General features: G+C 42.3%; 1 protein-coding gene across 5 annotated transcripts in view; it reads right to left on the bottom strand.

Moving 5' to 3' along the window:
- Positions 1-19,900, bottom strand: part of MNT (MAX network transcriptional repressor) — a 103,787-nt gene that overhangs the window by 44,039 nt on the left and 39,848 nt on the right. For 4 of the 5 annotated variants that reach the window (XM_088449464.1, XM_088449463.1, XM_088449467.1 and 1 more), the window contains 2 exons: positions 16,617-16,658; positions 15,551-15,662 (listed from right to left, as the gene is read on the bottom strand). In XM_088449464.1, coding sequence (XP_088305590.1) covers positions 15,551-15,662; positions 16,617-16,658 — 154 coding nt within the window. The remainder of the gene's footprint in view (positions 1-15,550; positions 15,663-16,616; positions 16,659-19,900) is intronic. The other variant, XM_088449465.1, reaches the window with a different exon arrangement.

Below are 19,900 nucleotides of genomic sequence, written 5' to 3' on the forward strand. Positions count from 1 at the left end.
TTTGGTGATCATGTGAGATCACCAGAGAACACCCGTGAATAGATCTCCATATCCGAGCTTCAATAAACTCAACAGCAAGAGGGGAGTCCCCTCTTTCAACTGATGTGGTTACTATCTGGAGATCACATGTGATCCACACACAGTATCAACCTGCACTGCAGAAAAACTAGTACAGCTGGTGGCTAGTGAAGGACATGTACAATCTTTACCATCCTGGCACCTACACACTCGGGTGCACCTTGTTTGAAATAGGGATTTCCTCTCTTTCAAACAATGTGCCCTCTTAACAGTTATTTTCTTGTGACCACTATACAATAACACTATGCTATAGACTCCATAGCAGCCTTTTTTAACTGCTGTGCCGCGGCACACTAGTTGTCAAGTGTGCCAGGGGGTCAGCACAGTCAGAGCCGGCAGTCACAGCTGCAGGTCAGATCCGCCCTTACTATACTGCAGACTGGGCAGCGCTGAGCTCTTCTGAGAGACTCAGGCATGCCCGGGCCGTGATGTATGAAGACGCGGTGGCGTGACATCACAGGTCACACACGCCGCCGTTGCCAGCCCGCCAAACCGTTGCTGACAACTCTGCACCGTATGCACACCCAGCCGATGAGAGACCGTTACAGGCAGAAAAAAATGTACGTTTATTTTTTTTAAGTGGGAGCCAGTGTGATTTGTTGTTTTTTTTTGGGGGGGGGGAGCAATGTGGGTTTTTTTTCTTTCTTTGAGGGCCAGCCAATGGTTTTAAATTCTGTTAGGAGCAATGTGGTTTTTATTTATTTCTGTAGGGGTCAGCCAATGGGGTTTGTTTCGTGGGGAGCAATGTGGTACTTATTTTGTTTGCGGGGGCCAGCCAATGAATTTTTTTTTTGTGGGGAGCAATGTGGTTTATATTTATTCTTTATGGCCCAGCCAATGATCTTTTTTTGTGGGAAGCAATGTGTTTTTTTGTTTCTGTGGGAGCCAGCCATTGTTATTTTTTATCTCTGGGGCCAATGTATGTGCGTTTTTTATTCCTGTGGGGGCCAATGTATGTGCGTTTTATTCCTGTGGGGGCCAATGTATGTGTGTTTTGTTCCTGTGGAGGCCAATGTATGTGTGTTTTGTTCCTGTGGAGGCCAATGTGTGCGATTTTTTAAGTGGGAGCCAATATGTATGTTTTCTTCATAGGTTGCGCAGGCCGCATCGCCGGATGGTGTGCCTTGGCAATTTTAATTCTTGCATAGTGTGCCTCGAGTTGTAAAAGGTTGAAAATCACTGCTCTATAGTATAGAGAGCATTATGAAGTCCAGAGATGGGTTGGTTTTAATACCTAGATCTCCAACATCCCTGGCATCAATATGCACAGGTTTTCCCTCATTTCATATGGTGGGTGGTCTATTTATCAAAAGCGGTCGATGGTCTATTCCACCCTACACACTGAATGCACATGAATAATATGGTAGCTCAGCAAAACAATCCCGATGCCAGAATTTCAAAGGCAAATATCGGGGATTAAGGGAGGATTAGGTTTAGGCACTAAGGGGGGTGGGTTAGGGGTAGGCACTAAGGGGGGAGGGTTAGGCACCGGGGAGAGAGGGTTAGTGTTCGCTAACTTGCCTAAGGGTGTCGGGATTTTGACCGGCGGCATCCCGACTGCAGAGATCCCATACCCAACCCGTTTCATTCAAGCATGTATAATAAAAGAAAAAAATGCTTTATCATTTTCAAGTGCAGATTTTCTGAGAATAACGTGTAATGGTCAGCATTACTGTCTCACAGCACTGAGGTTGTGGGTTTGATTCCCACTACGGCCCTGTGTGGAGTTTGTATATTCTCCCTGTGCTTGCGTGGGTTTCCTCCGGGTGCTCCAGTTTCCTCCCACACTACAAAAATATACTGGTAGGTGAATTGGCCCCCAACAAAATGAACCCTAGTGTATGTGTGTGTATGTGCACATGTGATAGGGAATAGAGATTGTAAGCTCCAGGGATAGAGACTGATGTGAATGGCCAAATATTCTCCGTAAAGCACTGCGAATATGTATGCGCTATATAAATAAATTATAATAAATAAATAAATATACATGTAGAATCTGTTTTTTTATTAGTTTTTTGCTATTTTGCAAAGGTGAATTAATACTGAAGTACAGGTCGAGTCTCCCATATCCAAAATGCTTGGGAACAAGGGTATTTTGGATATTGGAATATTCCGTATTTTGGAATATTTGCATATCATACTGAAATATTTTGGGAATAGGACCCAAATCTAAACACAGAATGCATTTATGTTTTATATACACCTTATACACACAGCCTGCAGGTCATTATACAATACTTTAAATAATTTTGTGGCTCAAACAAATTATACACAGAGGCTGATGGTCATTTTATACAATATTTTTAATAAATTTGTGCCTTAAACAAAGTGTTTGTACACTGAACCATAAAAAAACCAAAGGTTTCACTATCTCAGTCATGCTAAAAAATTGTATTTCGGAATATTTAGATATGGAAGACTCAACCTGTACTAACAACAATGTATTTGTTGCTGGGAGTTACTTATAGCTCACTTTAATGCAATTTCAATAAAAAAAAAAAACTTTGGTTAGACTGACTTTGCCTTGTGAAGAGATACAAGCATATTAATGATATTTTGAAGAAAAAAAAGTTTCTTCAAAATATCATTAATATGTGGGAAAATAGTATATATAATATTATAACACATTTGTGTGGCTACTGCATAAATAATTGCAGGTATTGATATTGGAATGCGATAAGCCCCAAAAGACCCAAATTGGGCTCAGTGGTGAAGAGATAGAATGACACTATATATTGAGCATACTTGTTAGTTTTATGAATAGATCACTTGCATATTTGTCTGTTAGACCAGTACACGCTTTCTCACCTCATCTGATGCGAGTCTACCATGCAACGAATATGTTCTGGTCTAGAGAAACAGGCCATTACCCTTTATGTGTAGGATGAATCATTCCAACAACAAAAAAACTTTAAGCACTAAACCAATAACACAGTTTCCTGAACACTGAAATTCTGGCATCCACGCAGCCAGCAAACCTCAGGCAAATACCAACTAGAAGAACTTCACTTGTTCCAAGATTGCTTGCCAACTCTCCCTCATTGTCGGGGAGACTCCCTGAAATAGTAGCAATCTCCCTGTTTTCCTGAAGAGTATAGCAACCTCCCCGATTGTGCCTTACCCCCATTATGCAGCTGTTATATATATAAAAAAAAACAAAAAAAAAAAAACACCAGAGATAAATACATTCAAATGGATCATTAGTATAATTTCCCTGCATTGGTTATAAGGCACAATGATCCCTATGGCTACATGCATTTTCTGAAAAGTATTAGTGTGTTTCCATCAACAAATAGATCTTACTAACTGCTTTTGGGCTCGTTTACATTTGGATATAAGTAAATTATATGACCTGCCTCTCAGATGTAGCAGTACACATCCACTGTAATGCGCTCTTATAGGTGTTGCTTTCACAATCTCCCTGAAATGCTTTTTCAAAAGTAGGCAGGTATGGCGTCATTCATACGTGGACAAACCCATGCAAGCCACCACGCTGCACATCTTCTAATAATACAGGATCTTAAAATATTTTTAGAAGTGTGCGGAGAGGTCTAAAAAGTTAGTTGATGTGAAAGGATGAAAAACTAAATGTTGGAGACAGCTTAACCTGGATGAATTTCAAAAACTGCCTATTCATTACTGTTCTCCCTCCGGAATACATACGAATTACCGCCGGACTTGTTCAAATCCCGACAGCGGCAGGCCGATACGGCTGAAAATACTGATCGTCCCCAGGTAAGTATAAACCAAATTAACCTAACCCTCCTTAGGGATGCCTAACCCTAACCTTCCCCCCAGTGCCTAACCCTAATCACCCCTCTAAGTGCCTAAACCTAACCCCCCTTCCCCGCCGCCTAAACCTAAGTCCCCCGAGGAGGTGTCTAACCCTAAGTCTCCCCCGGGGGTGCCTAACCCTAAGTCCCCCCCCAGGGAGCCCTAAACCTAAACCCCACGGCTGTCCGCAGCGGCGCCCGGCATCACTTCGATCCGGATGCCAGGCGCCGGTCTCCCAGCGTCTACATCTAGACGCCGGTCATTTCACCCTCGCCGGGATATGACAGTCGGGAAGCCGGCTGTCGTTGTAATGTCAGCCGGCTTCCCGATTGCATACCCTCCCCTCCTACCGTTATACAGCTTCACTTGTCTACTACCAGGTGTAATCTCTGCAGAATAGGCATTAGAATGTATTCATTTCATTCAGTGCCACTCTCTATGGCGCCACACATGCTGTAAAACCATTTTGGCCCGCGTTTTAAAGATGGCATTTTAATAGAGGGGGAACACTGTACTTTGTTTCTTCTCCATGGGAGGTAGTGAACCATTTTCTAGCAAAAATAGCATTTAGAGCTTTATTCAACATTTAAGGCATTCAAACTGCACAATTGTTACACAACAGTTAAAAGGAAGTTTAAAATTTCCTTTTTATTTCCCTCCATGGTAAAAAGAAATTCCTAATCTCCCCATCCCTCATCATTCCTAGATCACGAGGAGTAAGCCTGGCATATCACCAGCTATTTAACACAGCCACCCACGCGCAGGATGAAACTTTTTTGCCGTTTACGCAAACAGAATACTGACACCATATTACTCTGGGATCTGATTCTGTAGCGGTAAACAGAGAGCTCAAAGCCAAGTTCCACAGCACATGCTATCCTGCCAGAGACCACACACATTCAAGTAACACATCAGTTAAAGCATTTTTATAGTCTAACATTGGGATCCTACTTCTGTGTTTTCATAGTACGCAATGGTTGATTTATTTTACAGTATAGAATGCTGCCTCCACAATGGGGAATAATTTACAATTCATAGATCAAAAGTCAGTCTCGTAAAAATAAAATAAAAAAGCACTATGCTAACTCAAGTCATGGCTGCTGAATATACACGTACCATTCCATATCAGATGAAGAAAAATAGTATGATATGTAGGAAACCATATAATGGCCGTCAGTGACCTAGATTTCCATCAGTGGAGGTAGAAGAATTTGTAGACGTCCAATCCAAAACATGATAAAAGTCAGATTTAAAAGAAAAATGACGAAGGGGGGAAAGTTTAGAGAGAGATAAAGTACCAACCAATGAGCTCCTGTCATTTTTTTTTTTAAACATCCTGTAAAATGACAGAAGCTGATTGTTAGTACACACAGTGTCTTGCAAACGTATTCACCCCCCCCCCTTGGCTTTTTACCTTTTTTTGTTACATTACAACCCGTAATGTATTTTAATTATTTTTTTATCTGAATTTTATGTGATGGATCTGCACAAAATAGTTTCATTTGGTGAAGTGAAATGAGAAAAATAGATATAAAAAGGAATCTTTATAAATAAAATTCTGAAAATTGGTATGTGCAAATGTAATATATGAAGCCCCTCAAAAGTTTTGGTGCAACCAATTACCTTCAGAAGTCACATAATTAGTGCAATGAAGTCCACCTGTGTGAAATCTAAGTGTCACATAATCTGTCAGTATAAACACACCTTTTCTGAAAGGCCCCAGAGGCTGCAACACCACTAAGCAAGAGGCATCACACCATGAAGACCAAGGAGCTCTTCAAACAAGTCAGGGACAAAGTTGTTGAGAAGTACAATTCTGGGTTGGGTTCTAAAAAAATATCCAAATCTTTGATGATCCCCCAGAGCACCATCAAATCCATCATCATCAAATGGAAAGAACATGGTACCACAACAAACCTGCCAAGAGAGGGTTGACCACCAAAACTCACAGACCAGGCAAGGAGGACATTAATCAGAGAGACAGTACAGAGACCAAAGGTAACCCTGATGAAGCTGCAGAGTTCCCCAGCAGAGACTTGTATATCTGTGCATGTGTCCACAATAAGTTGTACACTCCATAGAGTTGGGCTTTATGGAAGAGTGGACAGGAAAAAGCCATTACTTAGTGATAAAAATAAGAAGACACGATTTGAGTTTGCCAAAAGGCATGTGGGCGATTCCCCAAATGTATGGAGGAAGGTGCTCTGGTCAGATTAGACTAAAATTTAACTTTTCGGCCACCAAGGAAAACGCTATGTCTGGCGCAAACCCAACACATCCCATCACCCCAAGAAAACCATCCCCACAGTGAAAAATGGTGGTGGCAGCATCATGCTGTGGGGATGTTTTTCAGCAACAGGGACTGGGAAACTGATTTGAGTCGAGGGGAAGATGGATGGTGCTAAATGCAGGGAAATTCTTGAGCATAACCTGTTTTAGTCTGTCTGTGATTTGAGACTGGGACGGAGGTTCACCTTCCAACAGGACAATGACCTGAAGCATACTGCTAAAGCAACACTCGAGTGGTTTAAGGAGAAACATTTAAATGTGTTGGAATGGCCTAGTCAAGGCCCAGATATCAATCCAATTGAGAATCAGTGGTCAGACTTGAGGATTACTGTTCACAAGCGGAAACCATCCAACATGAAGGAGCTGGAGCAGTTTTGCCTTGAGGAATGGGCAAAAATCCCAGGGGCAAGATGTGGCAAGCTCATAGAGACTTATCCAAAGCGACTTGCAGCTGTAATTGCCGCAAAAGGTGGCTCGTCAAAGTACTGACTTTACGGGGGTGAATAGTTATGCACGCTGAGGTTCTCTGTTATGTTGTCCTAAATGTGGTTTGATTCACAATATAAAAAGAACACAACTTCACAGTTGTAGGCATGTTCTGTGAATGAAATGATGCACACCTTCAAACAATCCATTTTAATTCCAGGTTGTGAGTCAACAAAACTTGAAAAATGCAAGGGGGGGTTGAATACTTTTGCAAGGTACTGTATCTCACAATTTTATCTCCATCCAAGCTTTGATAAATACCCCCCTTAAAGTGTTCCTGCCAACTGAAGTAGGCAAAACATTACAATACATTATTAGCCTTTATATTACCTCTCACTAGGTTTATAGCACAATAAACTTCATAAGATTATATTTAGGTTTGCAATCAAGTTCAACCTATTGTTCCATTATCAGCCAATTCCGCCCCAGACTGCCTGCAGTGGACTGATCTACAAGGAGTTCTGATGTATAAAAAAAAAAAAACTATTGTCACAATTTATGCAAAAATATATTCAGTTCAGACGAGCTGGCTTCTGCAAGTGGCCTTTCTGTAAGGCAGATTGCATGATACCTTACCTGCTCCTTTACACTTTCATGATGTAAGTGACCATACTAATAAGGCATAAAGTACATCACAGAGCTACAAATCAGCTTTTTCACTACAGGGCTGCATGCTCATCCACAATAAATCATAGAAGATACTTTTAATAATCTGCAATTAAATAAAATACCACGGGGTGATGCCTACAAACAAAACCATAATATAAATTTTAAAAATAGATATTATATTTCAATGCACTGGGCTCTTTGTCTGACCTAACCACCCTGCATACTTAGGGGCATATGTATCAAAGCTTGATGTGAGATACTTACTTACATTTTGCAGGTTGTATTTAAGAAATTATAGTTTGGAGCCGATTGGTTGGTGATATATATTTTATTTCACATCAAGCATTGATACATATGCCCCTTAATGTCTTTAAAGTTTGCAAATAATGCCTGTTTAGTTACTGTAGCTTCTACAAGCTTATCCCAACATAGCCACCATTAACCATATTGACTTAAGTAGCCAGAGAACATTTCAGTGACTTGGGCTGGTGGCATTAGCGTCGGAACGTGAAATCATGAAATCTCAACATGAAATCGTTCCGACACCCCTGGCTGGTAGCTTCCGTATTATACCCTTGTACAGATTTGTGAGGCCTATAACTCTTCATTCTTCATGCTGTGCAAAGCTGTACACCCGTACCAATATCAACCAGAAGATACCTGACTTTCATAACTAATCAACCCCACTCAACTAATTGTCGTAAAACGCTGGTTTTAGGTTTGCTAATTTACCAAGTCAATCAAATACACTCAGAAAGCCGGTGCCGAAGTCTGGAGCATAAAATATGCTCTCTCCGAAGAAAATCGGTCAAGTTGACCTATCCTTAGGCAATGATTAGCCAGCTGCTACCTGGAAACATTGTTGCACAATTAGGAAGTACTTGCATTACTTCATATTTAAGCGGATTGTACTTGAGATGTGATTGGCATAAGGCGTAATAATAATAACAATAATGTTTCCTGCTGTGTGCTTTGCAGAGTTGCACTGCAAGGGTGTATCCTGCAGGTGGCAGCAGCTATGTCACTGTGCCAGGCTTTGTAGCTAGCTCGCGACTCCGCCCACCTTTGCTGACCTCAGACACAGCAGAAACAGCACGCGCTGCGGATCTCGTGCGGCCGCTCGCGCCAGATACATCCCCAATCACTAGACACTTCACGGGGAGGGGGAAAGGGTGGGGCTGAGAGCCGGTGACGTCAGCGTACTCGGGGTAGCCATGTGCTCTATGCGCACGTGGAGTAGGGCGGGGATCACGCACGCGCTACGGGTTACATTTTTTCTTCTTCCGTCTTCTCCCTCCGGGGGCGCGCGTGCGCGATCGCGTGGTTGAAAAAAAAAAAAAAAAAAGAATAAGGGGTCGGTGCTGGAAATATGAGATCCAGGAATTGGGCGGGAGAGGAGGAGGGCGGGGCCGTAGGGTCACCGCCGCCGCCCGCCTTATAACTCCCTGCACAGCCAGTCAGCCACATGACAGGGAAAGGACTGTACGGCTTAACCCCTTGCGGCTCTAGCCTATGTTCTCTCAAGAGTCTCACATCCTGATGTGGAACTATAAATCTCAGCACGGGCAAGCTTAGTATTGCAGTGCCACAATAGGTTATCACCACACACTGTTTCATGTGTCAAATGCTAACAATTCCCCTGCCATAATTAAAAAACAAATTACATGGGCAATACACGATTTCTTAGGACAACAGTAGCATGGGTGCATACACACGGTCAGATGAACGATTTGAACTACGAACGATTTTTGACTGCATTATGGTGCATACACACGATCAGATTTTTCCTTCAGATATGAACGATAACGATTTAAAAATCGTTCAGTCGTTCATATCTGAAGGAAAATCGTTCATATCTGACATGCCTGAACGATGGACGATCAACGATGCGCGTTCCCGTTTGTCAGATAACGATATCTGACATCTGATGTGTTTGCAGTCAGACTTGGACGATTCCATTCATTTTAATGCAGTCAAAAATCGTTCAAATCGTTCAAAACTTTGGTAAAATCGTTCAGTCGTTCATCTGACAAATCTGACCGTGTGTATGCTCCATTAGAATGAATGGAATCGTCCAAATCTGACTGCAAACACATCGGATGTCAGATATCGTTATCTGACAAGCGGGAACGCGCATCGTTCATCTGACAAACGTGTCAGATTTTCCTTCAGATGTGAACGATTTTTAAAATAGTTATCGTTCAGATCTGAAGAAAAATCTGACCGTGTGTATAACATAATTATACCCCTTTTCCACCAAAATTCTGGGTCTGACCCAGAGTTGGAACAGGGTTCCTATCCGGATCAGACCCGGCATTTAGCTGGCGCCGACTCGGGATATCCCAAGTCGGCGCCGCTCACATCACAGTCGGGTCTGCATAGACCTGGCTTTTCCGGCATGAAAGTGGACGCTTGGAGATGACGTCATCTCCAAGCGCCACTGAAGCCGGACCAATCGGCCGGCTTGCGGCGAACTGCAGGTCATCAAAACCCGGCATGCACCATACACAATGCAGGGTTTCAAGGGCTACGCTCGTGTTAAACCCTGCTATTTACCTGGGTTGGATTGCCTGGTCACACGACCCGGCGATCTAACCTCTCCCCTTTTATACCAAGGAACTGCCCAGGTTAACCCTGCAATAACCCGGGTTTTAGCTCCGGTGTAAAAGGGGTATAAGATACACAAAAGACTGCATGAATCATTGCACCATTTTATAAACATTTTAGGGTAAATTCAATTAGTTGCCATGTGTCATACAATGTGTTCATGGAATGGCACATCGCAGGACCCGTACATCAGGAAAATTGCCAATATATAGGCAAATATGCGAGCAGCCGCCCATCGTGGCGATACTTGGCGGCACATCATGCCTAATTGAACTGACCTATTAAACTTGCTATGGGTTGCTAATTTTTACAGTGCCTTCAGTTTTGCTAAAAAGTTGTGTTGGGGCTCTGAAATTTTCTGGGTACTTCTTATTGACCTTATAATGTGTGCGAGTCGGCCAGTGTGTACCATTGATATGCTGCACAGCCGATGCCCAATGTATCCGCTGATATATTGGTGCATTGTGCTGTGTACACTTGCTACACGGGCCGACGGTGATTAATGGCTCAGCCGGGCGGGCACATGTAAATTCTCGCCAAGTTGCCACAATAGTAAAGACGAATTGGGCATTGTATGCGGAACATATGTTCTGCACAGTCTGCAGATCAGTCGGTGTGCAGATATGTCGTTCAGGTGTGTACACACCTATACTTTTTCACAGAACTTATAGAGAATACTATGAGTGGCCAGAGGCATATGAAATGCTCGCTGCTGGGGCCAGTGAGTAGGGAGATGGCAACCAAACATAAATCATAATTCAATTGCGTGCACACGGGTGTGATTTCAAAGCAATAAATGTGCATTCTCAAAGCTAATTAAATGCACTTTTATGCTGGTATCAATTCAAGTGAATGGACCTGTATAAAAACAATGTTTGAGTTGTGTGTTTCACTTTGTTCAAATCTTGGCATTACCAGCAGCCTGTGGCGTAACAGGGCTGCAGGGTGCCATGGCGGCTACACCCCATGAACGCATGACGTCGCGCAAAGGGGCCAGGTGGTACTACAGCAGCTATTCTGGTTGCAGGGTGCCATCACAAGTCACCTGCTAGCCAGAACCATGGGCCGCGGGGCACTGTCTGTGCCACCCACATGGCTCTGCGCTCTGGGCCTGATTCAGAGCCGGACGCTCTGACCAGAACGCTCGCTCTGAATCAGGGCCCTCCTACCTAACATTTTAGCGGCCTCATGGACGCTCGCATAGCTGTGGGTTACCACCCACAGCTATAGCGAGCGTCCATGATGATGGTCGCGATGGTCTTGACCATCGCGACCATCGGGCTTGCGACGGAGACCCTGCGGTAGGGTCTCGCTGCCGCAAGCCCTGGAGTGATTTTGTCTCTATCAGAGCCAAAATCACTCCTACTGACATCACTACTATGTCAGTGGAGCCGGACTCAGACGGTAGGTGTTCCCATGGGAACGCCTCCGTCTGGCAGCCACGCCCACGGCACGCCCACCAAAGGGGGCGTGCTGTCACTAGCAATCGACAGCACGCCCCCTTTGGTGCGAGACCCCGAGCGACGGATTCCCCGACGTTCGCCAGGTCTCGCGCATGCGCACGATGGAGCTCCCTCCGTCGTGTGCATGCGCACTTAGGCACCATCGACCCGCTTGCGAGCGTACAGCGCTCGTGTGCGGGTCAGAATCAGGCCCTCTGTGCGATGGCACAGCTCGCACACCCCTAGTTACAGCTCTGCAAACAGCATGCAGAAGCATTAGCAATCCGTTAAATAGAATGGAGTTCTATGGGAAGTCTGATTTAAGTACATAGGCCGCTCGCTCTGAATCAGGGCCCACCTCCATTAATATGGAGCGTCCTCCTGGACGCTCGTATAGCTGTGGGTCACCACCCACAGCATATACGAGCGTGAAGGATGATGGTCGCGATGGTCTTGACCATCGCGACCATCGCCACTGCGAGCAGAAGCCTGCGGTTGAGTTTTTCAACCGCAAGGCCAGGAGTGATTTTGGCTCTATCAGAGCCAAAATCACTCCCACTGACATCACTAGTGATGTCAGTGGGGCCGGCCTCAGACGGTAGGCGTTCCCTTGGGAACGCCTCCGTCTGGCAGGCACGCCCCCGGCACGCCCACCAAAGGGGGCGTGCTGTCAGTCAACATCGACAGCACGCCCCCTTTGATGAGACACTACGAGCGAAGGAAAGTCCTTCGCTTGTCGCGTCTTGCGTATGCGCACGATGGAGCTCCCTCCGTCGTGCGCATGCGCAGTGCAGACCATCGACCCATAGTACACTTATTAAGGGAAAACTTTGAGACGTGTTATTGCATGAGTCTCTAATGCTCTGTTACAATTAGGACAAAGTGTAAAGGTTAGTCTACGCTTTAACTAGTGTTGTTTTTCATCACTGTGTGTACAGGACCTTAAGGTACCTACACACTAGGCGATATTTTACACGATTTTCCCTTTTTCGATGCATCGGGACGACAAATCGTGTAAAATATGTCCAAATCGTGAGTGTCCACTCACAATCATGATGCGCGTACCTGCTGGTCGTACATCGCATCTTCAGATCTTGCCTGCTGCAGGTAATATCTGCCAATCTCGGACACGATGCACTGGAAATAATTAAGGATGAACGATAGATCGTTTGTCAGATTGGACACTTTACACCAAATCGTGTCCAGGACTGCTGGGGAGAGTTCAAGGGATATCGCATCGTGAGAACATCGCCTAGTGTGTAGGCACCTTAAGAGTGCTGCTGCAGTATATAAAATGCCAGGACAGCATACAGGTGAATTGTGATTTTTTTTTCATATTGTCAGGCAAACCATAGAGGACTTCGATGCATACATCCACCTACAGTGTTTTTTCTTTACATAAATACAACATAAAGAAAAGTTTTACATAACTGTCCTTAAATCACCAAAATCCAGCCTGCTAATGGCCACTAATGCAATTTTCAGGACCACAACACTGGGCAATCACTAGCTAATTAAAACTGACACAGTTAACATAAAGATACTAATTTACTGTAGGCTTCTTTAACAGAAGGTCTGATGTCATTAACGCTACAAAGCGTGACTCAGAAAGCCATCCTTGGCTAATTAATTCCTACCTCCACACAGCTTTAAATTCAGAGCAACATGACACTTGGCAATTGTTGGTATGTTAGCTTGCTGAAGGATACCTGTACATTTCCTCTGAGTTTTAGAGACTAAATAGAAGTTAAATCTCTTGCCTGTAAACAGATTTGGCACTACAACCAGATTTATTTTTACTACACAACAAACAGCTTTACAAAAACAAAAAAATTGCAGAAATACAAATGACTAGCTAGACCATGATAGTTTGTGCACATAAAATCTGAAAGCTATATGAAACATGTAACAGTAATGGAACATCTGAGCACATTTATAAATTGTTTTCACTTTGCTTTTCAATACCCAATTGATGTTATTGGAAAGTGTAATGGTAAAAAAAACAAAAAAAAAACACCTTTAGGGCTATTTCACACACACACCGGTTTTGACAGGCAGGCAAAAAAAGGCCACTTTTTTGCCGTTTACTAATCTTAGTGAACAATGTATATAGATGGGTCCTTCCAGACGGCACGGTCGCCATGTTACAGCCGGGAATGTCCACTGACAAGGATGGCTGCTGTTTTAAATTAAACTTTGGCAGTTTTTTGCCGGCCGTCAAAACCAGCGTTTGTGAGATAGCCCTTAGAATCTGAACAAGTTGCCATTTTAGTGCATAACATTTTGACATTGTTTTAGAACAGTAAAGCTTTAATTCTAATGCCATGGAATAAATCAGGAACATATATATATATATATATATATATATATATATATATAAATAAAAAACCCTGGGGTAACCTGCTCTACCCCTAATGACATGAAAACACAGACCTTAAGGTGTGTGTTGAAATCCTGATGTTACAATGTAAATGGAGCTGGGTGGAGTCCTGGAATTATCGGAAGACACATGGATCTTGTTGGGTATCTCTGGGTATACAAGCCCAGTAAAGAACAACTTCAAGTGTGTCAATGATTTTCTACTTTTTAATGTGTGTTGGTGAAGTTTAGTCTGCATTGCATAGTGGCAACATCACCAAAGAAGAATCAATAGGTATTTCTGTAGGATTGTTAGGTATGTGTGACTGTATTCTCTTAAAGGAGTCATCATTTCTGTATTTCCAAGTTTGCTCAATTACCTATCTCTACTGCCACTAAACCCTCCTCAAAGCATGCGATTATTTTGCCAGGGGCAACAACTCAAGATGTTCCTCCTGGCACATGTATAGTCACAAGACTATTTATGTGTCTGCATGGGAATAGCGGGAAACATTGAGAAGTATAGAAGCATTCAAAGTAGTGCAGGGTATTTCACACACTAATTGCTTACAATGCCACTTCTTCAGAACAAATTTATAATATAAGGGGGAATTCAATTAGACGCAGGGTTTACCTCGCAGCTGATAAAACACGCTGCCCGATTCAATTAGCTGTGGGACCATGCGTGCTAAGCACCAGAGGGTGGACTTTACCTCGCAGCCTCCGGAGCTGTAAGGAAAAATCTGCATTAAAATGCAAACTCCTGCATTTAATGCGTGGGGAAACCCATAGATTCCAATACTTTGCACACAATCTATGAGTTAGTGCTGGTTAACCCAGGGTTTACCATGTGGGGGAAATGCCAAATAATTGAATAGCTCCGGGCATGAAACCCTGAGCTTTTCCCCTCCCGGCAAATCCCGTGCATAGTTGAATCCCTCTCCCCATAGTTTTGTATGTGCATACAAAGAATTGAAGCAGAGATCTGGGACAGGGACCCCATTACTTCACTATCTTGGTTGATGAAATGCAAATGTTCTTTGCATACATTTGCGGATTGTATCTAGGAACAAATACACAGACACATGTAATGACAGCCTATTTATAACACCACTTTGCTCTACATTTACTAGTCATATGATCTCTGTAGCACAGTTGTATAATCCGGTACAGTTGTTGGATACATAAATAGTCATACTAATGGGAAACAAAGTTAACCAAAATGATACTGGATGTCACAGTTTATATTGCTGAATTCAACCACTGCATATTTATTTGCAATGAATGACAAAGGGGGAGATTGATGAAACCTTGGTAGAAACCTTCTGAAGTTATCAAGTGGAGGAGTTGCCCATGGTGACCATTCAGATTATAGCTATCATTTATCTAGTACATTCTATAAAATGATAGCTAGGGTATGATTGGTCACTATGGGCAACACATTCACCTGTCCTTAGAAAGTTTGATAAATCTCCCCAATGTGTTTTTGGAAGACTGTGCACAGGTACATCCCTTTGAACAATGTGTATACTTTTCAATAAGCAGCATTGATTTTCCAAATGATGTCCTGTCTGCACCTATCGTGTGGCTGGAAGGACCAAATGGCACTGAACTAGTCCCATGTACATGCAGTTCACGCACGACAATACTTGTCCCACATCTAAATAGTACCATTACTACGGAAACAGCTATATGGCAAAAAAAAATGCATCACACCTTCTAGTTACCTAGAGCAACCAATCAGCTTCTACCTGTAATTTTATAGATACATGATAGTTAGTAGCTGATTGGTTGTTCTGGGAAACGTCTCCACTTGTCCTCTTTAGAAGGTCTGATAAATCTGGACCCTAATGAGAATCATAGTGGACTAGATAACACTTAGTATTGATGGCATTTGCGATTCCTACCTGTATGTATCTCAGAGCACTTCTTAACACACTAAGGTTGGAAGTCTTCTTGTCATCTACATTTGGGATGTTCCTTTTTAGTGTCTCAAAGCATTCCTTGAGGTGTGCTCGTCTGTAGGAAACATGACACACTGATTAGTAAAACCATTTATGAGATATATGCAATATATAACAGTAATACTAGTTATCCTATTAACAATGAAGATACTAGTGTATATCCTTTTCCACAGTGACTGTCAACAGAGTATTTGGGTTTAATATTGGTTGCCAAATATAGGTTTCATACTAGGTATATTCCTGAGAACATACCCAGTTATTAGACTGCAAATTAAAACACCCCATCTCCTCAAAGGGTACCTGTTTTGAGTTTTTGGTATGTTGCTTGTAACCACTGCGAGACCTTCACCTTGGTATGTAAATTATCTGGTTGGGACCCGGGTTTTTCCGGTCCCTTCCTTCTGACAGACAGCTATAATGCAATCAACATTTCCCTACCTCTCGTTGTGTCTGTCTGCACCATATCAGCAGGATAGAGGAGATTTCCAAGTGTGCTACTAATCACCCCAAGTGTAATCATAGATATAAAAATACTCTTTCCGAATTCTGCAGGCAGCTAACTAACGGCAGGATTGTGGAAATCTGAAAAAAGGTATTTAGCGCCTAATAAAATACACTGAGCATTAACCAAGTGTGGTTATAAAGTGATTACATGTAAGAGATGGAAACAACTTGCGTTGTATAGTAAGCAAAGCTATGATAAACATTAAATTGATTTCATTTTCAATTTATGGATAGGCACATAGGGGTTAGTAAAGAAGGAAGAATTGGCATTGTGTGTGCCTGTACTTATGCTCATGTCCCATAGAAATCTGTGTCTGTGAACGCCAACATACTAACGGTTTAAGTAGTATGAAAATAAATGGGCATAAAAAATATTTTGTCCTCTAAAATAAGCACCATTTGAAGTGTTCACTGTATTGCGAATACCATTTGTACGGGCCTGACTATCCACTGAAATCCAGTGGAAGAGAGAATATAGGAAACAGGGCTTGGACTACATACACACCTGTTTTTCTCCAGTTTATTATGGACTTCCCGAGTGCCAGCCCTGCATGCAAAAGAAAAAAAATAAAATTTAAGATGCTATTAATGGAATGCTATTAATGGAAATCTCCTATATTACCTATAGGCACTATATAACCTCAAATATGTTCTTTGCTTCTAGTACAGGGGTATGGCAATGATAGGCATTTATGCTATTTCCCTGTGCAACTTGGTTGTGTGCTCTATTTTATATTCAGATTTCTGGCCACACCCCCAAACATGTGATGCTCTGCCATCTACTGACAGAACTTGCTAACCCCCACCCTCATTTATTATGAAAGGTGTACCATGAATAAGAGTAACAGGAGGGCTCTAGGAGGAGATAATGGGATTAGATAAAAATCAAAACACCTACATATAAAACAGGTAAAATACAATAAGCATGTTATTATACATTTTCCTCTAAATATTTCCAATAGCTAAATACAGAAGGAAAAAGTAATCCCTGTATGACCGCCTGTAGTGATATGTCGGCTCTTAACCCTGAGCCAAAATAGGTAATGGTTGGCAGTAATGGATTAATAGAGCTGGGCTGTTAGTGACAGCACAAGGATACAATAACTGGCTCATTGATTCGGATCCTGCTCTATTAATCCTATGAGCACAGCACTCAATGTGAGCACCGTGTTCAAAATATCAAAATCTAGGAAACTGGAAATTGGCAACATATTAGGAGTTAAAAAACACAATGAAAACTAAAATGTATACATTTGTCCCTGAAGCTCATAAGATGGTCAGATCTTGTATAATGCTCAGGAGCACTAGCTTTATACACTTTGTGATAAATATTTGGAATAGTACTACTTGTGTAAAAAGTAACTTGTGGAATTATCATGGATATTGCTTGTTTTTACATATGTAGTACCACTTAGAAAAGTGTTTTTATTCCACTAAGCAATCACAAAAGGAAGCCATTTCTGTCACAGGGGAAAATATACAATATACAACTGGCTTAAGAGTTATGGTCATTAAGGGGGGAAATAATAATTATATGTGCTACAATAAAAAACTTAAGTGTTCGAATGCCTTTTATATAAAATCTATTTTTCTTACTGTTATGCAAAGAGTTTTCATGTATAAATGCTTCCCAGTCTGTAGGTTAAAAGGGTCACTAAACCTCTACATTTTCAGACACAAACCATTAAGGTAGTATACATTGATCAGAGATAACCTGACAATCCACTGCATCTCTGCAAAGCATTACCTCAACACTCCATTACAGACAGCTGCAAATCCTCCAACATTACAGCAGGTATCTGATACAGGTCAAAATGCGGAGACACAGTTGCTGTGACATCACAGCCTCTGTATACACACTGTGCATTTCTGTCAGTTTATCAAGCTGCTAACATGAAGAATATCAGTTATAGTGGTCATGCCAGACCAGGGGCAGGGCGCTGAGTTGCAGGGCACCACTATAAGGGCAGTGTACATTTTGCCACTTTAAAAATGGGCACCACTAAAAAAAAGCCTAGCGGGAACATTACATTTAATTGATGGCTGGTTTTGAAATATTCCATAAATGTTTATTTAGGTTCAGATTTAAATAAATCAGTCTGTTTAAATTGATACTAACCCTGCAAAATTGGAATGATACAACAGATTATAGCAGATATGTTCCAATGGTAACCGTATAGTCCAATGAATGTACTGAAAGTTATGCTTTGGATGGCATATGTCAAGTATAAACTGGTGAATATTCATGTGGATGGGCTACAGCATCAGAAGACCACACCATTCTACTCTTGTCAGATAAGAACAGGAAACTAGGGGTTTATTTACTAAGCCCTAAATGGTGATAAAGTGAACGGAGATAAAGTACCAGCCAATCAGTTCCTAACTGTCCTTTTTCAACACAGCCTGTAACATGGCAGTTAGGAGCTGATTGGCTGGTACTTTACCTTTGCTCACTTTATCACCATTCAAGGCTTAGTAAATAGCCCCCTAAGGCTGCCAGCTGTAGACTGGAAAAATGTTTCTTGATTTTTAGACATGGTAGGGAAGTATTTGGCGTAAACATAAATGTGTAGATCCATCCGGCCTTGTTCAGGCTGTTGGTAGTGTAATAGTGCGGGGAATGTTCACTAACACACAACAGGCTCCTTAACACCAATCAGATTAAATGTTATTGTTTTAATAGCTAATTCCATGTCGAAGCACATGTTATCTTAAGATGGTTCAATAACCAGGACATTGATCGTTGCGTACTTCAATGGCTTCCACAGTCACCAGATCAGTCCTATCGAGCACATTTGGATTAAGGTGGAACTGGAAATTTAAAGCATGAATGTGCAGCCGGCAAATCTGCAACAACTGCAGCATGATGTTATCAGGTCACAATGGACCAGAATATCTAAGGAATGTTTCCAGCACCTTGTTGTATCCATGCAATGAAGAATTCAGGCTGTTGCACAGGCAAAGGGGGTCCCACCCAATATGCATAGTGCATATACAGTCAGGTGCATAAATATTGGGACATTGACAGAATTTTCATATTTTGGCCTCTATTCACCACCACAATAGCTTTGAAATGAAACAAACAAGGTGTGCTTTAACTGCAGACTTTCAGATTTAATTTGAGGGTAATTACATCCAAATCAGGTGAACGGTGTAGGAATTACAACGGTTTCTATATGTGCCTCCCACTTTTTAAGGGGCCAAAAGTAATGGGACAAACTAAACAATCCTAAATCTAACTTTCACTTTTTAATACTTTGTTGCAAATCCTTTGCAGGCAATTACAGCCTGAAGTCTGGAACGCATAGACATCACCAGACGCTGGGTTTCATCCCTGGTGATGCTCTGCCAGGCCTCTACTGCAAATGTCTTCAGTTCCTGCTTGTTCTTGGGGCATTTGCCCTTCAGTTTTGTCTTCATCAAGTGAAATGCATGCTCAATCGGATTCAGGTCAGGGGATTGACTTGGCCATTGCATAACATTCCACTTTTTAGCCTTAAAAAACTTTTTGGTTGCTTTTGCAGTCTGCTTCGGGTCATTGTCCATCTGCACTGTGAAGCGCCGTCCAATGAGTTCTGAAGCATTTGACTGAATATGAGCATATAATATTGCCCGAAACACTTCAGAATTCATTCTGCTGCTTTTGTCAGCAGTCACATCATCAATAAATACAAGGTAACCACTTCCATTGGCAGCCATACATGCCCACGCCATGACACTACCACCACCATGCTTCACTGATGAGGTGGTATGTTTTGGATCATGGGCAGTTCCTTTCCTTCTCCATAC

The sequence above is a fragment of the Taudactylus pleione genome, unplaced genomic scaffold, assembly GCF_031769625.1.
Source record: "Taudactylus pleione unplaced genomic scaffold, aTauple2 ptg000485l, whole genome shotgun sequence".
Lineage (NCBI taxonomy): Eukaryota > Metazoa > Chordata > Amphibia > Anura > Myobatrachidae > Taudactylus > Taudactylus pleione.